The 20,197-nt window shown below is 58.3% G+C and overlaps 1 protein-coding gene across 1 annotated transcript in view; it reads right to left on the bottom strand.

Moving 5' to 3' along the window:
• Positions 1-2,044: 2,044 nt before the first annotated feature.
• The window catches only part of HMCN2 (hemicentin 2), a 148,486-nt gene continuing 130,333 nt past the window's right edge, over positions 2,045-20,197 (bottom strand). Inside the window, exons 86-98 of the mRNA XM_032419010.1 lie at positions 15,942-16,211; positions 12,414-12,563; positions 10,952-11,089; positions 10,730-10,851; positions 10,151-10,388; positions 8,181-8,243; positions 7,926-8,048; positions 7,060-7,194; positions 5,971-6,099; positions 5,122-5,442; positions 4,378-4,497; positions 3,365-3,491; positions 2,045-2,390 (exon numbers count right to left, since the gene is read on the bottom strand). Coding sequence (XP_032274901.1) covers positions 2,045-2,390; positions 3,365-3,491; positions 4,378-4,497; positions 5,122-5,442; positions 5,971-6,099; positions 7,060-7,194; positions 7,926-8,048; positions 8,181-8,243; positions 10,151-10,388; positions 10,730-10,851; positions 10,952-11,089; positions 12,414-12,563; positions 15,942-16,211 — 2,282 coding nt within the window. The remainder of the gene's footprint in view (positions 2,391-3,364; positions 3,492-4,377; positions 4,498-5,121; positions 5,443-5,970; positions 6,100-7,059; positions 7,195-7,925; positions 8,049-8,180; positions 8,244-10,150; positions 10,389-10,729; positions 10,852-10,951; positions 11,090-12,413; positions 12,564-15,941; positions 16,212-20,197) is intronic.

The following is a 20,197-nucleotide window of genomic DNA, read 5'->3' as shown; positions in this document are numbered from 1 at the left end:
GCATCTAGCCCAGGGAAGGTCCTCATAGGTGGGTGCTGGACAAATGGGTATGGGGGGGGGTGCTTGGAGGACCCCGCCCCCTCGAATTTCTCCTCCACCCAGCCTGAAATCCCACCATTAGTGACTTCTGTGGCTTACTTAAATCATGGATGGCAAACGACAGTCCCCACCAGTTTTTATAAAGCCTGCAAGCTAAGAATGGTGTTTGCATTTGTAAATGGTTGGAAAAAAATCAAAGGAAGAATATTTCGTGACATGTGAAAATTGTATGGACGTCAAACGTAAGTGCCCACTAACAGTTTCATTGGAACACAGCCATGTTCATTCACTCTTGCGCTGACCTTGGCCCTCCAGTGCTGCTACGGTGAGGGGAGTGGTTTCAACAGAGACCGTTCCGCAAAGCCAAAAGCACTGGCCCTTTACGGAAAAAGTGTGCAGACCCCTGGTTTAAACAAAAACAGAACCCAAAAAAACAGCTTTGAAAGTGGAAGCGTGGGGCACCTGGGTGGCTCAGATGGTTAAGCGTCTGCCTTCGGCTCAGGTCATGATCCTAGGGTCCTGGGATCGAGCCCCGCTTCGGGCTCCCTGCTTGGCGGGGAGCCTGCTTCTCCCTCTCCCTCTACTATTCCCCCTTCTTGTGCTCTCTCGCTCTACCAAATAAATAAATAAAATCTTAAAAAAAAAAATAAAAAAGAAAGTGGAAGCGCCCTGGGAAGATTCTGGAGGGGCTGTCGGGTGGAAGCCAGGAGTCCCAGTCTAACCATGAGCCAGTCACCTATCCAGCAAGTGGCTGGGTCACGTCCCCTCTCTCCGAGCCTCGTTTTCTCCATCTGTCAAATGGACAAAGCGATTTAACCCAGCAGCGTTTAATCCAGCATTGCTGGAAGTCTCCGTTTACATAGTCTGATTATCATCCACCCCTTAATGAGAAATAACTCAAGACGGCTTTCCTCCTTGCCCAGATGAGAGCATGAGGATACAAAGGGGGAGGTGACAGTGTCACACTGAGCAAGGCGAACAAGGAGGAAGGAAGGATCTCTCCTCTTCAAAACCACGTGCAAAAGAGCCTCTTTCTGCCAGAGGCCGTGGCCAGGGGCAGCCGGCCACAGCGTGGTCGCTGATGCAAGGGCTGCAGACAGCCCAGGGTGGGGCCAGGGGGGTGGGAAGAGAAGCAGCGCACGGCCCTTCTGCCGAATCCCTGGAGGCTCAGACCCTATCCCAGCGCACTGGAGACACACCAATACATACACAGATGCTCTAATCTTGCCCCTTCCCAGCTCATTCCATCAAAGCCAAAGTCCCTGCAATGGCCCAGGGGCCCCAAGGATCTGACCCAACACCCTTACCTTTCTGATGACGACTGCCTCTTCTTTCCCCCAACCCACAGCAGCTTCAGCCTCCCCCACCTTCTTGCAGGATGTCCAGCAGAGAGCACCTTCCTACCTGCGGCCCAGGGCTGCTGGACCAGAAGGGTGGTGGCCTCCCCCCACCCCAGGCAAAGCCCCTCCTTACCAAAGCAAAATAAGTGGGCGAAGAAATCGAGTTGGTTAAAAGAAAACGGTTTTATATTACAGGTACACGCGCGGGGTTCAGGGTGAAAGCACCAGCTATGGGCAGAGGAGGGCCGCTGCCGCCCTCCGGGGGTCTGTCCCTCCCCTCGGGCCTCCTGTGTGCTGTGTCCCAGCCAGGTCTCCCTGGGGCTTGGGGCAAGCCTTGGAGGAGCCGGCCAGACAAGCAGGCTTCCCGCTAGCCCTGCGAGCTGGCTTCACCACCCAAGGGCAGCCTTACACTCTTGACTGCTGAGCTCCACCTCCACGGGGGTAGGGGGAGCTCGGGTCCTGTCTGTCCTGGGGTCAAGGTTGCAGGCAGGGTCCTGTTTGCTGAAGGGCTCGATGACGCACAGGGGTGGGAGATGACATCGCTTGCCACAGCCGGTGGCGGTGAGGGCAAGGGCCACCTGCGCGGTGGGGGCTGGGCCCGCTCCTCCCTGTCCCCCACCCCCGGAGGTCACTGGCCCAAAAGCTGCGGCCAGTGGCCACGGCCCTCAGTAGGGATAAGGGGACACTGCGATGAGCAGGACGAAGACGCTCTGGTGGCGCGGCGCGGCGGCGCGCACGGTCAGCCGGTAGAGGCCGGCGCGGGTGAGCGCACGGCGGGTGTAGACGGCGCCGTAGCCGGCGCGCAGCGGGCGGAGCGCGAACGGGCTGCGCGGGTCGGGCTCGAGCACGCTGAGCTCGGTGCGGTTGGCGGGGACGCCGGCCTCGGAGAAGGCGGCCAGGCGGGCCACGTCGTGGTGGGCGCGCACGCCCAGGGGCAGCGGCAGCAGCTTGTACTGCAGCGTGGAGGGGCCGCCCGCGCTGCAGTCCAGCGAGCAGCGTCGGAAGCACGTCCTGCGGGCGGGACACACGGACCTACTCGGGTGGCCGGCAGAGCGCGGGCCGGCGGTATAAACCGGCCCTCAGCCCCAAGCCCCGCAGTACTCCCAGGCGCTGCCCGTCCCCTCGCCCCCAGTGTCTTCTCTCCAAGCACCACTGTTAGCCCACCTTAGAGATCAGCAAACTGAGGCCCAAAGAAGCTAGAGACGTGCCCCTTCCCATGGGAGCGGGTCCCATAATCCCATCGGACTTTCCCAGCGCACGCCCGGGGGGCAGTCCGGTGGGCAATACAATTTAGAGCCCTCCAGGTCCGCAGGTAACCCCAGAGCTGAGTCACCTGCTCTGGATTTGCAACGGGGGAGGAGGACTCAAGGACACGTGCTTAGCCTTGCCAGGGCGTCCATGCCCCCTCCCCCCTAGCCTAGGCTTCCCGATTGGTAGAGTCCAGGGCAAGTCAGCTTCCCTGACAGCTGCGGCTACAGCTTGGGTCCACCAAGGTCCCCGTGTGTGTGCGTCTTTACCAGGATCTGTAGCCACAGTGAGCGGCGTGAAGATGTGTTTTGTGTCTGTGTGCCAGTGTGTGTCGGAGTCCTGGGGCTTTGGGGGGTTTCTGGGTGGTGTTTATGTGTGTGTACCTGTGTCTAGGGTTTTCTGTGTGTAGTCATGGGTCTCACGTGTACGTGTACATGTCTGCCCCCAGGGCCTTATGCTCCGGCCGCAGCATCACTGCACTAAACGCTAATGTCCAAATGAACTTGCACCCCGAGTGACTGCAGGAAGGTGCTTTTCATGAGGGCACCCTGCCCTGTGGGCACAGATGCCCCGCTCGGGAATTCTGGCAGGGTTGGACCCCACGGGCCCTAGCAGGGCCCCGCCTGACACATGGCCTTTCTGGAGAAAGGGTCCAGCCGTCCAGGAGCCAGAACGTAAGCACCCAGCTCCTGGCAGACAGTGTACCCCCATCCATCCCCAGCCAGCTCAGCCCTTACCCTGGGCTGGAGCCCTGCCGGTAGGTGGCCGGACATGGTGTGTCCACACACTGGTAGCTGCCACGGGTATTAAAGCACATTTGGCTGGGCCCACACTCGATGCCGTCCTCCTCACACTCGTTGATGTCTGGGTGGGGGAGGTTGGCAAAGAGATGGGGAATGAAAAGGTGGTGCGAATGGACGGGCCCGGGGCAGGAACCACAGAAGGCATGGGAGTAGGGGCGAAGCAGGAGAGAAATGCCTTCAGAGGACCAGCAAGGCGGGCAGCCCGTCTCCCCTTGAACCCAGCCACCCTGATCTAGGACAGCCCAGCTGCCAGGTCCTGAGCACCTCTCCAATCTCCCCAGGTGGGCACCCTGGGGACCTCTTGAGCCTGGAGCTGGGCTGCAGGGTCTGGAAGAGATGGGGGCTGCCCTCGGACCCAGAGTGCCGACTGCCCACGACCCCTGCCTGTCCCAGTGGAAGCCCCACCCTTCTCAGAGGACATTCACAGATCCTCATGGCAGAGAGCAAGGGATGGAGACAGGCAAGGCAGGCCGATTCCCACTTTCCTGGGATGGGGCAAGCGGCTGGGCCGGCTCCAGCCCTGGAGCACATTCAGGAGAGCACCTTGGCTTGGGAGTTAGGGGGCTCCCCGCTGCTCAGCAGCTGCTGCCTGGCTGGAATCCTGTCTCCGTGCCTGCCCTCCACAGGTCTCATCCAGCCATTGCCGGGAGGACTGTGTTAGCCCCATTTCCCCAGGAGGCTGAGGCTCAGAGAGGTGAAGTGAGCTGCCTGGGGACACACAGCAGAGCTGCGGTCCACCTCCAGGGCTGCTTTCGGAGCCTGCCCATGCAACCGCATACGTAGGTCCTGCTTGGAGGCTTCGGCCTGGCTGTGGGCCCCTGGGGTACTCTGAGCTCCTCTCCCTGCCCCACCCTCACGTGAGATGGTGGAGAAGCGGCTGGAGAGAGCCCCCCCTTCCCGTGAAGCCTCGGCCCGGCCCGCCTGGAACTGGGAGGGCCGCCGCTCACCCTGGCAGTTTTTCCCGCTGGGGAGGAGGCGGTAGCCAGCGGGGCAGAGGCACTCGTAGCTGCCCTCGGTGTTCCGGCAGGCGTGCTGGCACAGGCTTCTGACCCGGCACTCGTCCAGGTCTGGCCCAGGCCCAGGGGTGGGGGTGGGGCAGAGACAGACTGAGCCCCCGAGGCCCCGGCTCTCCGCCCCGCCCACCCCACGTCCCCCCCCAGCCAGGCGTGGGGGGTGGCGGGAGACACTGCTTCCAGCACAGGACCCCTGTGCCCCGGCAGGAAGGCGGGGGTCTGCCCTCCACACTACCTCCCGTTGCCTCTGCAGCCCAGCGCCAGCCTCCCGCGGGGCCTGGGGGCTTGTCCCCCACCCCCACCCCCACCCCCACCAGTCCCAGTTCACCGCCTCCTGTCAACCTGCGACAGTCTCCTTCCCTCCTGCAAACCTCCCTCCCTGACTGCCTCACCTCTGCGCACCAAAAGGAGTGTTTCTCAAAAGTGGGTCAAGCGTCCAGAAGTCGAATGGTTGGGAAAGTCCTCCGTCCCCCTCTTGGAAGCCCGCTGCCCATCCGAACGGCCGGGGCTTGGAGACGGCATGGAGCCGGGACGTAACGATCCACCTGCCCTGCCCACCCCACTTGCCGGGAGCCCTGGGGTTCTGAACATGGGGTGTGGTGCCCACAGACCCGGCCTAGGAGCTCCATATGATGAAGCGGGTGCGTCCCCAGTGGGACAGCTGGGGCTTGGCCTAACCTGTGCAGACGCCATTCTGTCGGATGAAGCCCGCGGGGCACCAGGCCCGGCCCAGGCTGCTCGGCGCCCCGGAGCCCCGCCGGAGGGAGACCCAAGCGTAGTAGGAGCCCCTGGGGAGCGGGGCACGGGGCCGCAGCCAGGGCACTAAGGGGCCCCCGTGGCTGACAGTGGTCACATTTTGTTCACTCTGCTCTAGCGGGATGCAGGTCTTGCCATCACGAAGGAGGGTCTGGCCCGGGGGGCACAGGCAGCGGTAACCGCCCTGGAGGTTTTGGCACTGGAAGGCGCAGGTCTTGGCTGGCTGCAGGCACTCGTTGATATCTGGAAAGGAACAAGGCCAGGCAGGGTGCCAAGGGTGGCTCAGAGGGCTCGCCATGGCCACTCCACCTGACCATAGCCACCTCTCCTGGTCTCCAGCCTTCCCCAGAATCCAGGGGCCTCCCCCCACCGCATCCGGGCCTGCCCGCAAGCCTTCCCCCTCCTGCACCACCTCCAGCCTCTGATGCTCAAGGAGGCCCCCCCCCTCCCCCAGCTCCGGGCCTCATCCCAGACGCCAGGGTTCTTCAGCATCCCGGGGAGGCCCATTCTCCCTGCTCAGCCTCTCGGAGACCCACCCACTTCTGCCCACCCTCCCCCTCCTCCTGGGCTCCCAGGGGAGGTGACCTTGCCGGGTAGGGGGTGAGGTTCGGGGCCAGACAGCAGCAAAGCACGGATCCGGGCACATGGGGGCCGCACCGGCAGCCTTAGCTTTGGTCACAGAACTCAACAACACCCTTGTCAGAAACACTCCCTGCCTGCGCGCCAGGCGGGTCTGACCCAGGCTCCCACAGTGGCTGAGTGTCCCGGTACCTAGGCACGGCAGGCCGGGGCTCTGGATCCGGTACCCCCGGGGACAGCTGCAGCGGTGCCCGCCTGGGGTGTTCTCACAGATCTGGTTATAGTGACACTCATCCAACTGCTCCAGACACTCGTCCACATCTGCGGAGGGAGGGGTGTGGACAGAGGTGGGGCCGAGCCCCTCCCCCTGCTCCCGGCGGCCAGGCGTGCCTCTCCACATCTGGGCCTCACCCCTCCCCCCCCAACCTCAGTGCCACCAGGTGGAATGCCAGTGTTTGCAACCACCTCTCCCAATCAGACCAGCTTTGGAGAGTGAGAGAAGGTTCTGGGTCCAGAAACAAAGCAGGGGCTTAAAAGGTGGGCTTTGGAGGCAGAGTCCCGGGTTGGGGCGGAGCTCTGCCTTATCTCTGGGTCCTTGAGTAAGTAACTCTCCCTCTCCCAGCCTTGGTTTTCTTATCTGCAAAGAGGGGTGAGGACGGGACCTCTTCAGGAAAAACCTGGATCACGCTCGAGAAGGCCGGAGGAGCCTGGTTCGGGGAAAGAGCTCTGAGAGCTGCTGAGAAAGAAGGAAGTGAGGGCAGGAGGGAGGCAGGAGGCAGAGGAGCCGTCTGGGTGGACAGGGTGCTCCGTGGGCCCTGAAGCCACAGAGCTGGGGTCACCTCCTCTCCTGAGTTCCAGTTCCCCCGTACTTCGCCCCTGCACTGGGCGGTCCTGTCCCTCTCAGAGGAGCCAGAGGACCCGTGATCAGGAAGCTCTAGAACGCTGGAGCAGGAAGGTCACCCATGCAGGGCGGCTCCTGAGTTTCATCTCAAAGGCTAATTGCAGCTGATTCCTAGTGGCTGCTGGAGAAGCTGTGTTGAGAAGGATCCAGAGGCCATCTTTAGGCCAGGCCATGATCCAGGAGGGGATCTCGGGCAAGTGGCAACAGATGTAACATGTTTGCCATGCCTGACCTGGTCAGCTCAAACTTCCTCCCCGGCCTCACCGCTCCTTCCGCGGACAGAGTCTGCTTTCTCCAGAGGCCCAGGGGCACACAGCACCTCCTCTGCTGGAGCCTGGGACCACTGGAGTGCGGACAGCCCCACACCCTGCCCCTGTCACCTTCGCAGCTGGCCCCATGAGGGGCCACCCGGAAGCCAGGCCTGCAGTCGGGGAGGCAGTGGTAGGACCCAAAGAGGTTCACGCAGCGCTGTCCCTCCTGACAAAGGTGGGCATCCCAGGCACACTCGTCCACATCTGGGGGGCAAATGGGGGCAGGGGGCTGTGTGAACACATGTCCCCCCAGGCCCACTCTGGCCAATCTAACGACACAGGCTTCTTCCCCAGGCCCGGGCGCCCCTGGCAAGAAGGCCCCACCCCTCCTGCTCACTCTTTCCATCATCTTGCCCCAAGGGACCCACAGGCCTGGGTGTGGGGCCTCTGATACGGGATTGCAGATGATGCCCCATGGGCACCCAGGTCAAAGAGCAGTGGAGACTCGGCAGGGCCAGGTCTCACTGCTGGGAGTGGAGGCATGCAGCTGGGGAGGGTCAGCATCTACGTGTCCTACGGTCAGATTTGTTGTCCAGAAACTTTGTGAAGGGGCCAAGTAGAGCAAGTGGGGCAGATGGGTGTCCACTCGCTTCCAACCCCAGTCGGCTGGGAGTGACCGAGGAGTGGTGGGAAAGCGCCCGAGGCCGTGTCCGGGCTCAGCAGGTGCGCACGCCACGAGCACGGGGTGGCCACGTGTATGTCTCTGGGGCTCCCTAGCACCCCCAGCACTTGAGCCTCTCCCATCTGCAGCCCGCAGAGCAGGAAATTCCCAATGGAAACAGGGTGTTGGCACCCCCAGCCTGGCATCCAGTGCCGCCAGGAACAGGCCATGTCCTGAGGTGTGTGCCCCTGGCTGGGGTCCTGGCTCCGGAACGCCCCGCACACACCCAGGCCAACTAACTCCAAGGAGAGCTTCTGGCCGTGGGCCCACTCACCTCTGCAGTTCCTGTCATCCCTGGCCAGGGCAAAGCCCGCCGGACAGGAGCAGGAGAAGCGACCAGGTGCATTGTGGCAGGAGTGAGAACAGGGGTTGGGGCCGTCCAAACATTCGTCCCTGTCTGGGGGGGGGAGGCGGGCAGAGCTCTGGTGGTCTGTGCTCACAGGGCCTCCTGTCAGCTGGCCAGGACACGTCGTCCATCCCAGGCTGGGAGGCGTCCCTCGTCCGCGCCAAGGGAGGGAAAGGCACTCACCCACACAAAACTCTCCCTGGGCATCCAGCTCAAAGCCCACTGGGCAGCCGACTTCATTCTCTTCTGCAAGCCAAAGGGACAGGTCGTAAGGACGCCAGGGCACTGTGGCCAAGGTGCCCCGGGACAGACAGCAGCCCTGGCCGTAGCTCTCTCCTGACAGCTTGGCCAGGCCGACGCCCCCTCAGCCGGGAGCCAGGCTGATGCCCAGCCCATCTGAGCGCTCACTCCCACCCAGCCCAGGCCTGCTGGAGGTGTTGGCTATGGGTCATGTCACGGAGGGCTCACGGCGGGCCGGCCAGACGTAAGCTGGCACACACAGGAGAGATCGTTACAGAAAAGTACAAAACAGGCTGTCCGTGCACGCAAACACGCACTCCTGAGAATCCAGAGGAGTGGACGTGGCCCCGGGCTGCGGGTGGGAGAGGGGATGTACAGAATGGGTAAATGATAGCATCTGATGGCGGCAGCAAGCACAGGGGTTGGCGCAGACTGTGGTCTGGAGATAGGATCCCACAAAGAGAGGCCCCACCTACATGTAGGGCTCCTCGAAATCCTGGAGGAGGAGGAGGAGGAGGAGGAGGAGAGGGGGAGGGGAGAGGAAGAGGGGGAGGGGGGGGGGGGAGGGGGAGGAGAGGGAGTCGGGGAGAGGAGGGTGAGGGGGGGGGGGGGGGGAGGAGGAGGGGGAGGGGGGGGGAGAGGGAGGTAGGGAGAGGAGGAGGAGAGGGAGGAGAGGGAGCTAGGGAGAGGAGGCGGAGGGGGAGGACAGGGAGCTAGGGAGAGGAGGAGGAGGGGGAGAGGGATTTGGGAGAGGAGGAGGAGGGGAAGGAGGAGGAGGGGAGGAGAGGGATTTGGGAGAGGAGGAGGAGGGGGATGAGGGGGGAGGAGAGGGAGGAAGGGGAGGAGAGGGAGGAGGGGAGCCTTCTGAGATCCCATCCTCAGCCCAGGCTATTAGAGGTGTTGGCTGTGGGTCATGCCATGGGGGAGGCTCACGGCGGGCCGGCCAGACGTAAGCTGGCAGACACAGGAGAGATCATTATGGAAAAGTACAAAACAGGCTGTCCGTGCACGCAAACACACACTCTGAGAATCCAGAGGAGTGGACGTGGCCCTGGGCCGTGGGTGGGGGAGGGGATGCGCAGAATGGGTAAATGATGGCATCTGATGGCGGCAGCAAGCACAGGGGTTGGTGCAGACTGTGGTCTGGAGCCAGGAGATCAGACTCCCTAAATTATTGTAAGGACCGCACGCTTGCTAAAGCAGTCACTGGGTGCCAGGTGAGGGTTTTAGAGAAAACACTGCTACTCCTGATACCCTCCAAGGCAGGGGATACTATGCCCATTTTACAGGTGGGAACCCTGAGGCTCGGAGAGGGCCAGGGCGTTGCCGCCGAGGCCCCACAGCTGGGAAATGGTGTGGCTGGGTTTGAACCAGGGTCTGCCTGACCCCAAAGCTGTGCCCTTACCACGGTCCCATGTTCGATGTTACAAACAAGTTGGGACCTCAACTCTTGGTACCAGGTGTATCTTTAGCATCCACTGGTTGTGTATATACAGATATTCAGGTGGGCGGCCAGGGGCTCCAGCAGAGGCTCCTGGCTGCCTGGGTGGGGCCTCTGCTGCAGGGCCCTTGAGCAGAGGGGTGGCATGTGGCCGGAGTCTTGAACAGCGGCCCGGTGGGGGGAGGGCTTGGACCTTCACCATGGGACCAAGGAAAAGGCTCTGGAGGGTTCGAAGACGAGTGGCCCGAAGAGCTGTGTCCCTACTGGGGGTGTGGATGGTTGGACGGGAGCGAGGACACGCTGGAGGTGAGTGGACAAGGAGCTGAGCTGTCCCAGTCCCGAGTTTCTGGCCCATGGTCAGCGGGTGCAGGAGGTGGGCCGTCCCCTTGGCTTTCAGCCAGGTGCATCTGGGGCCCCTGCTGGGTGTTTAGCTGCGGCAGTGGGGAGTGGAGACGAGGGGTAGGGGCCTCACCAGCTTGCAGGGCTGTGGTAAGCTGGAAGTGCAGGGCCTCGGCCTTGGGGTCGAAGGCCGAGCTGATAGCCGAGGCCCGCAGGTGCTGCACCAGCTGAGGCTGGAGGCCCTGGGCCGCGTCGTACTGGATGCTGTGGTTACATCGCAGGAACGTGGGAAGGCTGTCCTGCAAGAAGGGCTGTGTGGAGCCCACAAAGAGACGGCCGGGCCCTATCTGCACGTAGCTCTCCTCGAAGTCCTGGAGGAGGAGGAGGAGGAGGGGAAGGAGAGAGACAAATAACGTCCCAGATTTCAGCTTCCAAGGGGTAGGGCCCTCAGCCTCCTATTCAAGGGGCCAGGAAGGCTGGAGGTGGAGGGCTGGTGGACTTTTCACCCCCTCCTCCAGCCAGTTGGGCACCCTTGAGCAGATGACTTCCCTTTGGCATTCTTAAGTATGAAATGGGGAAGACACCTGAGAGGCTGGGCCCAGGGCATCCTCCCACTGGGCTAAGTGCTGGGGTGTCAGGAGGGGGTGCTTGGGGCAGCACATCCCATTCTCTCCCCTGCCCTCATCCCGCACACCTCGGGGCTGGCCCCCACCTGCACTTGAAGATCTGCATCAGCCAGGCTCTCGGGGACGACGCCACTGATCACCACATCAAGGAGCAGGAGGCCATTGGGATCCAGGCCCCGGGCCTCCTGGGTCATCGTGAGCAGCTCCCCTGCAATCCGTCCCCGCCCAGCCTGGAGTCACCATGGGGGAGAGGCCCCGGGCTCAGGCCTCAGCCCCACCCAGCCCACCTGGAAGGAGACCCCTGCCACCTGTGGCAAACTCCACGTGCGACTTCTGCAGGAAGCTGCCGCCTGTCAGAGAGTGGCCGTTCAGGGCGTCCCCACTCTCTCCAGCCAGGGCCCAGTAGATGGGGGCGATGGTGACCACAAGCACCCGCATCAGAGGCCCTGCATGGGGCAGACGTGGAGGCTGGGTCAGGGCCGGATCCCGAAAGGCCACCACTCTCCTGCTCAAGATCCCTCTGTAGCTCCTTATTGCCCCAGGAGAGCTCAGCCCCTTCCCTCCCTGCCCAGGCCCAGCCCTGTGATCACCTGAGTCAGTTATTGGATCAGAACCTGGGAAGGGGTGAAGGCAAATATCCAGTTTGTGGAGAGGTTGTGAAAACGAACAGAATATATGTATACAAAAAAGGGCACGTAACTTGTTGATATTCAACTCAGTTCAACAAATCCTAAGGGTGACTGGGTCACCACAGAGCCTGGGACATAGGTGCTGGACCAAGCTGAAAATCAACCAAGTCTCCGAACTTACAGACGCCTTCCAGAAGAGCCTGGGAGAGGAAGGCCATTGACTCGGAAAACAGGGCCAAAATATTGCTCTGGACATGGATTCCCAGACCTTCACATGATGCCCAGCCCTCCTTGCAGGGCAGGGGGTGCCTTGGCCCGGGGATGGGGAAACCCCACTTGCTTGGGGTCAGGGATGGTTGAGCTCAGCGGAACGGCCCCCTCGGAAGAGAGGTGTGGAGGACCGGTGCTCATGGCCAGGAGAGCCCGTTTCCGCCACTTGGAGGCTGGCCCACCTGGCTGGGAGCCAGCTGCTTCTCCCTGGCTCCTGCCTGGGCGGCTGGAAGCAGCACCTACATCTGGACAGCCTCTCACTTCACTCGCCCTGCTGACAGCCCACCTGGAGTCACCCCCAGCCAGAGCTCCCTGACCCCACAACGTTCACACAGGCCTGCGGTCAAGGGCAGTTCTGGAGGTGCTTTAGCACTGCCCCCTCCCTGCTCTGGACCCTCAGGGTGCCCTGGGAAGGGCGAGACAGCAGGGTCTGCAACATCACTCCAGAACATTCCATCTGCTGGGGCACACTGACGTATGAATCTGTTTGAAAGTGGACATTCCTTGGTGCTCTGGGCCTTTGAGCTAATTTTATTGTCCTCATTTCCCCCTTTCTGCCCCCTCCAGGCCATACCCCTAATCCTTCCTTTTCTATCTGCTCTTAACAGTGGGGGGGAACCTTACTTGGCCATCAGTGACCTCAAAAATCATCATCTGACTGCATTCATGTATCCTGATTATTTCACACCGTCTCGGTCTGATTTTTATTTTGTTTTGTTGGGAGGTAGTTGGGGGTGGGGGGGAAGTGGCCCGCACCTGAATCCACTTTGGCTTGGACTCGGGGCTTCGGGGCAGTCAGATTTCCTCCAGCCGTCAAGCCCTGAGCCAGCCTCAGAACCCAGGTGCAGGAGAAGCTCTGCCCCCCACTTACCCACACTCGCAGGGATGTGGTTGATGCTGCTCCGGATGGTGGTGATCCCAGAGCGTGCCTCCTGTTGCACGCTGGTGTTGAGGGTGGCCCTGCTAAACTCCCGGCCATTGATCACCCCGGACATGCTGCCCTGGCTCCCGCGGGGCTCCCCTGCGAGGAGGGAGAACGGTGACATTACCCACCTCTATGCCCTCAGAGTAAGCAGGTACTGTTACCCACTTCGCGGAGGAGTAACTGAGGCTCGGCGAGGGGAAATGATTTGCCCAAGGCCACACAGCTCGTGGGTGATGGACTCATTGCCCAGGGGATCCTGGCTCTGAGAGAGAGAGAGAGGGAGAGGCTTTTGAGCCTGGGATGGTGTTGGCTTCTAATTCTGGCACTGCCGTCACCTTCCTGGAAATCTGGGCAGGTCAGGCCCCCAAGACACCCTTGAGTTGGCTTATCTATAAAGTGAGGAGGTGGGACCACAGATGTGCCAAAGACCTGTTGGGTTCTAAAATGCCGGGAGCTCCTGATGGAGGGACTGGCATGCTCCTCTGAGCCAGGGCACCGGGCCAGGACCTGAATGCTGCCCCCTGAACATCCTTCATTCCATCCGTGGCCCTGGCTCCAGCCGCCCCGCAGCTGGATTTCCAAGAGCAGCCGGGCGGTCTGCAAGCAGGCGCTCTCCAGCCCTCATCAGAGGGTGCTTCCTCTGGCTAATGGGCCAGCTGTCTCCTCTGCACAGATGGCATTCTGGGGGGGCGAGAGACAGAAGCTAGCCTGCCTCTTCACTCGCCGGCTCTCTGGGGAAATTAACAACCAATTGCCCATGATCTGTTGAAAAAATAACATAAAACACTCAACTGCCAGGATCCTAAATGGGTAAATCAGGGGGCTGGTTCATTCTGGATTCCAGGAAGCAGCGCTGTTTCCTGCAGCCCGGAGCTGGGGTTTTGATGAGATTTGATGCCCAACTGGGATGTCTCTCATCAATATCCGCAGCTCTGGGATTTATGGGAGGGACAGAGGAGCAGGCCATGAACCTACTAACCCTGGCCTCTTAAAAAGGGGAAGAGGAAGAAGTCGGGTGCAGAGACTAAAGGCAGCAGCATGGCCTGGCATCTTTCAAAGGGGACAAGAAATTGGAGTCTGGGGATGACAAGCCACCGTCAACTTTCTCAGACATGGGGTGACTCGGCAGCCTCTTGCCTCCCATGACGCCTGGAGGGGCTGCCCAGGCTGATGGGAAATGAGGAAGAGAAGACAGTGTTCATGGTGAGGGATCCTCAAAACCCCTGAACACCCTTTACCTAGCCATGCCCCATTGGAGGGACTTATCCCATAGACATAATCAGGCGAGCACACAAAGATGTGCATCACAGTGTCCATTTCAGAAAGGGGACTGGAAAAAAAACAACAACCCTAAACCTGTTGCTTATTTAACAAAGCCAACAGCAATTAAGTTAGGGACTCCTGGGTGGCTCAGTCGGTTAAGCGGCTGCCTTCGGCTCAGGTCATGATCCCAGGATCCTGGGATTGAGCCCCACATCATCGGGCTCCCTGCTCAGTGGGGAGCCTGCTTTTTCCTCTCCCTCTGCCCCTCCGCCTGCTTGTGCTCGCACTCTCTGTGAGTGTGTCAAATAAATACAAATAAAACCTTAAAAAAAAAACTCTGTGTCAAATAAATACAAATAAAACCTTAAAAAAAAAAACAGCAATTAAGTTAGGAAAGCATCCCTGTGGAATATGAAACCACAAAAGAAGATGTAGGCTGGGATTACTGTCATGGGATGTTGTCCAAACAGGTAGGTTGTAAGGGCAACCTATAAATTCGACCTCATTTATAAAAAGGAAAAAGTGCATCTCTTTACATTCGAGGGAAAAAAAGTGTAGAGAGATATACCCCAAGTAATGGCTGAGATGGCTGTTTCTGGTCATTGAAGGAGGTGAGAAAATTGGTAAGTCATTTTTTCTTCATAGATTCGTTTCCAACTTATCTGGCCTTTCTATAATTAGCATATAGGAGACTTTAAACATGGCCGTTTCCATTTAAAAAGTAAGGAGGCTGTTATGAATTAAATGATGTCCCCTTAAAAAGATGTGTAGGGGTCCAAATCCCCAGACTTGAGGCTGTGACCTTATTTGAAGACAGGGTCTGTACAGAGCGGATCAAGTTAACATAAGGTCATTAGGGTAGGCCCTAACTTAATAACTGATGTCCTTATGTGAAGGGGAAATTTAGAGGCGGGCATGTTCCCCGGGGGCAAAACACCATGGGAACTTGTAGGTGGAGATTTGGGTGATGCTTCTATGAGCCAAGGAGCACCACAAGTTGCCAGCAAACCATCAGAAGCTAGGGTCGGGGCATGGGACAGACTCTCTATCACAGATCTTGGAGGGGACCAACCCTGCTTATCCTCGATCTTAGATTTCTGGCTTCCAGAACTGAGAGACACTACATTTCTGAGAAGCCACCCAGGCTGTAGTACTTTGCTATGGCAGCCCTGGGAGACTCAACCAGAAGCCACATGCAGGGCTCGGTGGTTTGGGGTGGGGGCTTCCGAACGGGAGAGGACAAGGACGGGGACCAAGCTCTGAAATAAAGGGAGGGTCCGCTCAGACCGAAAGCTGCCCCCGAGGCAGCATCTGTGGCCGGGTGTCAGAGGACCCCGGGGTTTCTGGAGCTGTGTGGGGGGTGTTCTAGCCCTGTCTGCAGGAGATGAGGAGATCAGGGGCCAGAAAGGGTTCCACCGTGGGTTGGCTCAATGGGTTTCAAGTGGTTTTCAAGCAGCAGCGTGTCAAGTCCCAAGTCCTGATAGTCTAGAAGTGCTGCCTGGAAAGGTATTCTACAGAGACGTGAAGAAGTGATCTGACAGTGTGCGCGAAGACAGATGAGTGACAGCCGCCATGGCCGGGGACAGACATGTAAAGCCACAGATGGGGAGTATTTGTTACAGAGACACAGAAACGACAGTCAGAAGTAATATCCGGAGACTTTGCATTGTGCAGTCTGAGTCATTTTGCTGTGGTTTCTCAGGATAGCCCTTTTCTCTGTTTTGAAGTCTGGTCTGGCCCCAGGTAGAAGGGAGCTGAGCGGGGAGGCCCGATGTGGCAGGGGTCTCTGGTGCCAGAAAGCAGCATCCGTTACCGCCTCCCTACCACGGCCTAATTCAGACTCTACCCAACAACCCCCAAAGGGGGCACCATGGATGTCCTTGTTTTATTCTCCCTACTTCACAGAATTGTGCAATACCCCCAAAAGAAGACCCATGTTTGTGCCAGGTAAGCAGGAATGGCCAGGGTACCCGTCCAGTACAAGTGGCCAACACTTAGCCTCTTGGAGCCTCAGTTTCCCCAACTGTAAAGGGCCCGGTGGGTAAGATCAGTCCCTGCCGGCTGGCTCCTTGTAAGTTTGTGACTCTAAGCAAAGAGAAGAGTCAGGGAGCTGGCAGGGCGGGGGGCCACGTCCCCCATAAGCAACACACAAATCCCCACTGAGCAGATCCCGCCTCTGTCCCCCACGGGCTGAGCGGAGACGCCCCGTACCTCTCACGGCCAGGACGGACCGAGCCGTGGCGGAGCCCAGGAGGTTGTGAGCGACGCACTCGTATGCGCCCGCGTCCCCGGCTTCCACTCGCTGCAGCCACAGGCTCCCATCTGGCAGGGTCCGGAGCCGCCGGCTGGCCCGCAAGGGCTGGCCCGCTCGCAGCCACTCCACTGTGGGCACCGGCTCTCCCGAGGCCTGACACTGCAGGGCCACGTCCTCCCCGGATCTCACGGTCACGTCCTGGGGCTCCACCCGGAACACCGGGGCACCTGTGGGAGGCCCGGGGCGGCTTTAGGGCACGTTTTATTATTTGTATATGTTTCTTCATTCAAACAGATTAGAAAATGCAGAGATAGAAAGGGGACAATAGAATCACAAGTGACCATCACATCCAATTACTGTTCTGACAGTATTTCCCTCCAGACACTGTTTCCCAGAATGTGACCGTAGTGCTCACAGCTGCTTGCTTGCTTCCTTCCTTTTTCATCCCACAATAAATCTTAAGTGCCTCCCCATGCCATGAGACATTCGTTCTGAGTGCCTACTTGGTGTTCCACTGTTTGGGTCTATTACAGGGACGTTTCCAATGCGGTGCCTCTACTTGGTGCCAGATGGGAGACAGGGCCCCGTCACCTGCTGTGGGTGAGTCTCACCAAGTGGCTCCCTGACCCTCCGTCTCCTCATCTGAAAGATGGCCATCCCTGTCCACTCACTGCCACAAGCCCTCCAGAGCGGCTGTGAGGAAAAGGCATCACACTCCCAGCGCTGGTGAGGACGGGGGTGAGGCGAGCTCGCACACACGGGGGCACAGGTGCACAGCCATGTGGAGAAGGGCCGGCCAGGGCTTCAAACAGCAGGTGTCTGCTCTCTCACAGCTCTGGAGGCCAGGAGTCCAAACCCAGCTATTTCACAGGGTAACGTCAAGGCGTCCTGCTTCCTCCAGAGGCTGCAGGGCAGAATCCGTTTCTTGCCTCTTCCAGCTTCTGGTGGCTTCTAGCGTTCCCTGGCTTGAGGCTGCGTCCCCCCAGTCTCTGCCTCCATCTTCCCCTCCTCTTCCTCCCCTCCCCCTCCTCTTCCTCCCCTCCCCCTCCTCTTTCCCCCCCATATATAAGAGATATATGCCTCTCTCTTATAAAAGCACTTGTGATAGCATTTAGGGCCCACCAAGACAACCCAAGATAACCTCCTCATCTTAAGATCCTTAACTTAATCATGTCTGCAAAGATCCTTTTTCCAAATAAGATCACATTCACAGGTCCCAGAGCCAGGATCTCCTAAAGCGGAACGTATGGCTGCCGTATGTCCCAGCCACTCCTGGATCGATACCCTAACAGAAACGTGCATGCGGGGGCGCCTGGGTGGCCCAGTCGGTTGGGTGACTGCCTTCGGCTCAGGTCATGATCCCGGAGTCCTGGGATCAAGTCCTGCATCGGGCTCCCTGCTCAGCGTGGAGCCTGCTTCTCTGTCTCACCCTCTCCCCTCTCATGCTGTTTCTCACTCTCTCTCTCTCAAATAAATAAATTTTAAAAATCTTAAAAAAAAAAAGAAAGAAACATGTATGTGTGTCCACCAAAGGCATGCGTTAGAATACGGAAGCAGTGCTGTTCATAACTGCCTGGAAGTGCGGTGCAATACGCAAACTGCGGCGTATCCACTCGGCAGCCAACCATACAGCAATGAGAACGGATGAAGGCCTTCCATGTGTGATCTCACACACAGTGCTGTGCCCAGGAAGCCTGACATGAGAGCACATACGATATGGTTCCATTTAAATAAAGGTCAGAAATAAACAGGAGCACAACGCTGGCCACCACTGCGTGAAGAGGCCAGCAAGTCCGCTCCCCCAAAAACCAAACATAAAACTTGACAAAATTATCCACACCAACTATTTCAGGGCTCTAGAAGTCCATGAAAGGCAAACAACAAATTGAGCATCATTTCTCCGTGAGAAGCTTCTAGAACTTCAGGCGAGAACGGTGGAGGTGTGGGGCCTGGGGCTGCACCCATCTCCCACCCCCACTTCACCGTGGTCGTCCTGGTGGTTTTGCTGGGGCAGGGCTGGCTGCCAAACCCCCAGCTCTTGCTATCACAAGGGACCGGCTTGATTTGCAGGCGAGGATGCAGGCGTATTCTGAGACCAGGGTGTTGTCGGGGGACGGGGGGGGCAGAACTGGCAGGAAGCAAATGGGGATCTGGCACCTCTGCTGGCCTGAGGAAAGCAGGGGACCAGCTGGAAGCTTAATGAGAAGAGCCGGGAAATGAGGGAGCCCTGGAAAGGCCAGATCAGCTCTCTGCACATCCCTGGCTTCCATAGACCATGTGAACCTGTGCAGGGATCCAGGGGTGGACGGGGGTGGGGGGCAGGAAGAGTCAAAGTCGAGGCCACTCTCAGACTGCCTGAACTCTGAATCACTCCACGGCCATGCGCAGATGCATCCATGGAGGATGGAGCCTTAGTTTCTTCGCCCTTAATTTTCAGCAACTTTGTGATGTCTCTGGTGCAGAATTTCCTTGGGTTTATCCTGTTTGAGTTTTGCTCAGCTTCTTGAATCTGTAGGCTTAGGCCTTTAGTGAAATTTTGCAAAATTCCAGCTCTCGTTTCTTTGAATACTCTTCACCCCTTTCTCCTTTCCCTCCAGGACTCTGATGCCACCCTGTCAGATCTCGGCTTCGTCCCACACGTGTCTGCAGCTCTGCTCCTTGTTTTTTTCCAAGTCTGTTTCCTCTCTGTTGTGCAGACTAGGTAAATTCTATTGTTACATCTTCAAAACCACTAATTCTTTCCTTTGTCCTCTTCATACTACACCACTGAAGTTTTCATTTTATTATCAGTTAAGTCCTACAACTTCCCTTTGGTTCTTCGTAGCTCCTATTGGTGCCGTCTTGTTTCAAGCATGTTTCTAATTGCTCAGCCAGGCATTCTTAAGGAGGCTTATTTTAAGATCCTTGTCAGATCATTCCAACCTCGCTGTCCCTGGCTCAGCGACAGTTGAGAGTTTCCTTGTTATTGATCAGACGAGTGAGTTTCAACTGCATCCTGAACACTCTGAGCATGACAAGCCTCTGCTTCTTACTTCCCAGCAGGCCTCCTCTGCTGCTTCATTGCTGCCAGGTGAGAGTAAAAATCCAGCTGCCCTAGGTGGCCTCCGTGGGCACCCCAGAACACGAGGGGTGCTCTACTATTCCCAGGCAGGCATGGGGGTTCAAGGTTCCCACTTCTCTCTGCCGACGTCACCCTGGCTGGGGGGTTGGGGAACATGTGCTATTGCCCCTCACTTGGCCTCACCTGACTCCACCCCCCCAGGGGGGGCACAGGGGTGCTTGGGATAGGGGGCACGGGTAGAAGTGTAGGCTCCCCACCCACTTGGTCTTCGTTGAAGGGGCTTGGGGTGGGGCTGCAGTTTTTTTCACGGTGTTTGGCTGGACTAGGGTGGTCATCATCGTAAAGCTTTCCATCTTGCTATGCTGTTCCTTTCCTGGTCCTATAGCAAGAGAGAGCAGGCTTTTGCTGGGGCCGTCTGTACGTGTGTGTGTGAGGGCCCCTTGGTCCCTTAGCAAACATTCTGCCCAGGATACACGAGGCAAAAAGAGAAATGGGGGAATCCGCTGCATTGTCACTCCACAGGTCCCAAGATCCTTAGTCAGTCCTTCTTTTCTCTTTCAGAGTCAATGTTTGTCTTCTATGTAACGTCCAAGGTGTTCAGCCGTATGCAGCGGGAGGAGTAGGGAGAAGCACATCTACGCTGTCTTGTCTGGAACCAGAATCACCCCCAACCCCCACAGTCCATGACCAAAACTCGCAACAAACTACATAGAAAACTTCCTCCACCTGATAAAAAGCACCTGCAAAACCCCACAGCTGCCATCATACTCAACGGTGGAAGACTGAATGCTCCCTGTCTACAGCTGGAAACAAGGTGAGGCTGTCTGCTCTCTCTACTTCTACTCAGTCTTGCATCAAGGGTCTAACCAATGACATGCGGCAATGCAAAGAAATGAAAGGTATCCGCAGAGGCAAGGGAGAGGTAAACTGTCTCCACTCCTAGGTGACGTGTAGGAAATCCTATACACAGAAGCTCCTAAGGAATCTAGCAAAAATGACCAGAACTCAAAAACAAATTCAGCAAGGTTTCTAAGATCGAGATACAAAAATCAATTGGATTTTTGTATATTAGCAATGCAAAACCCAAAAATCAAACCAATAATAATTCCATCCACAATAGCATCAAAAATAATAAAATACTTAGTAATCAAT

Source organism: Phoca vitulina, unplaced genomic scaffold (assembly GCF_004348235.1).
Source record: "Phoca vitulina isolate PV1807 unplaced genomic scaffold, GSC_HSeal_1.0 scaffold21, whole genome shotgun sequence".
In the NCBI taxonomy this organism is placed as follows: Eukaryota; Metazoa; Chordata; class Mammalia; order Carnivora; family Phocidae; genus Phoca; species Phoca vitulina.
The sequence above is the reverse complement of the archived record's forward strand: the minus strand, read 5'-3'. Positions and strand labels throughout refer to the sequence as shown.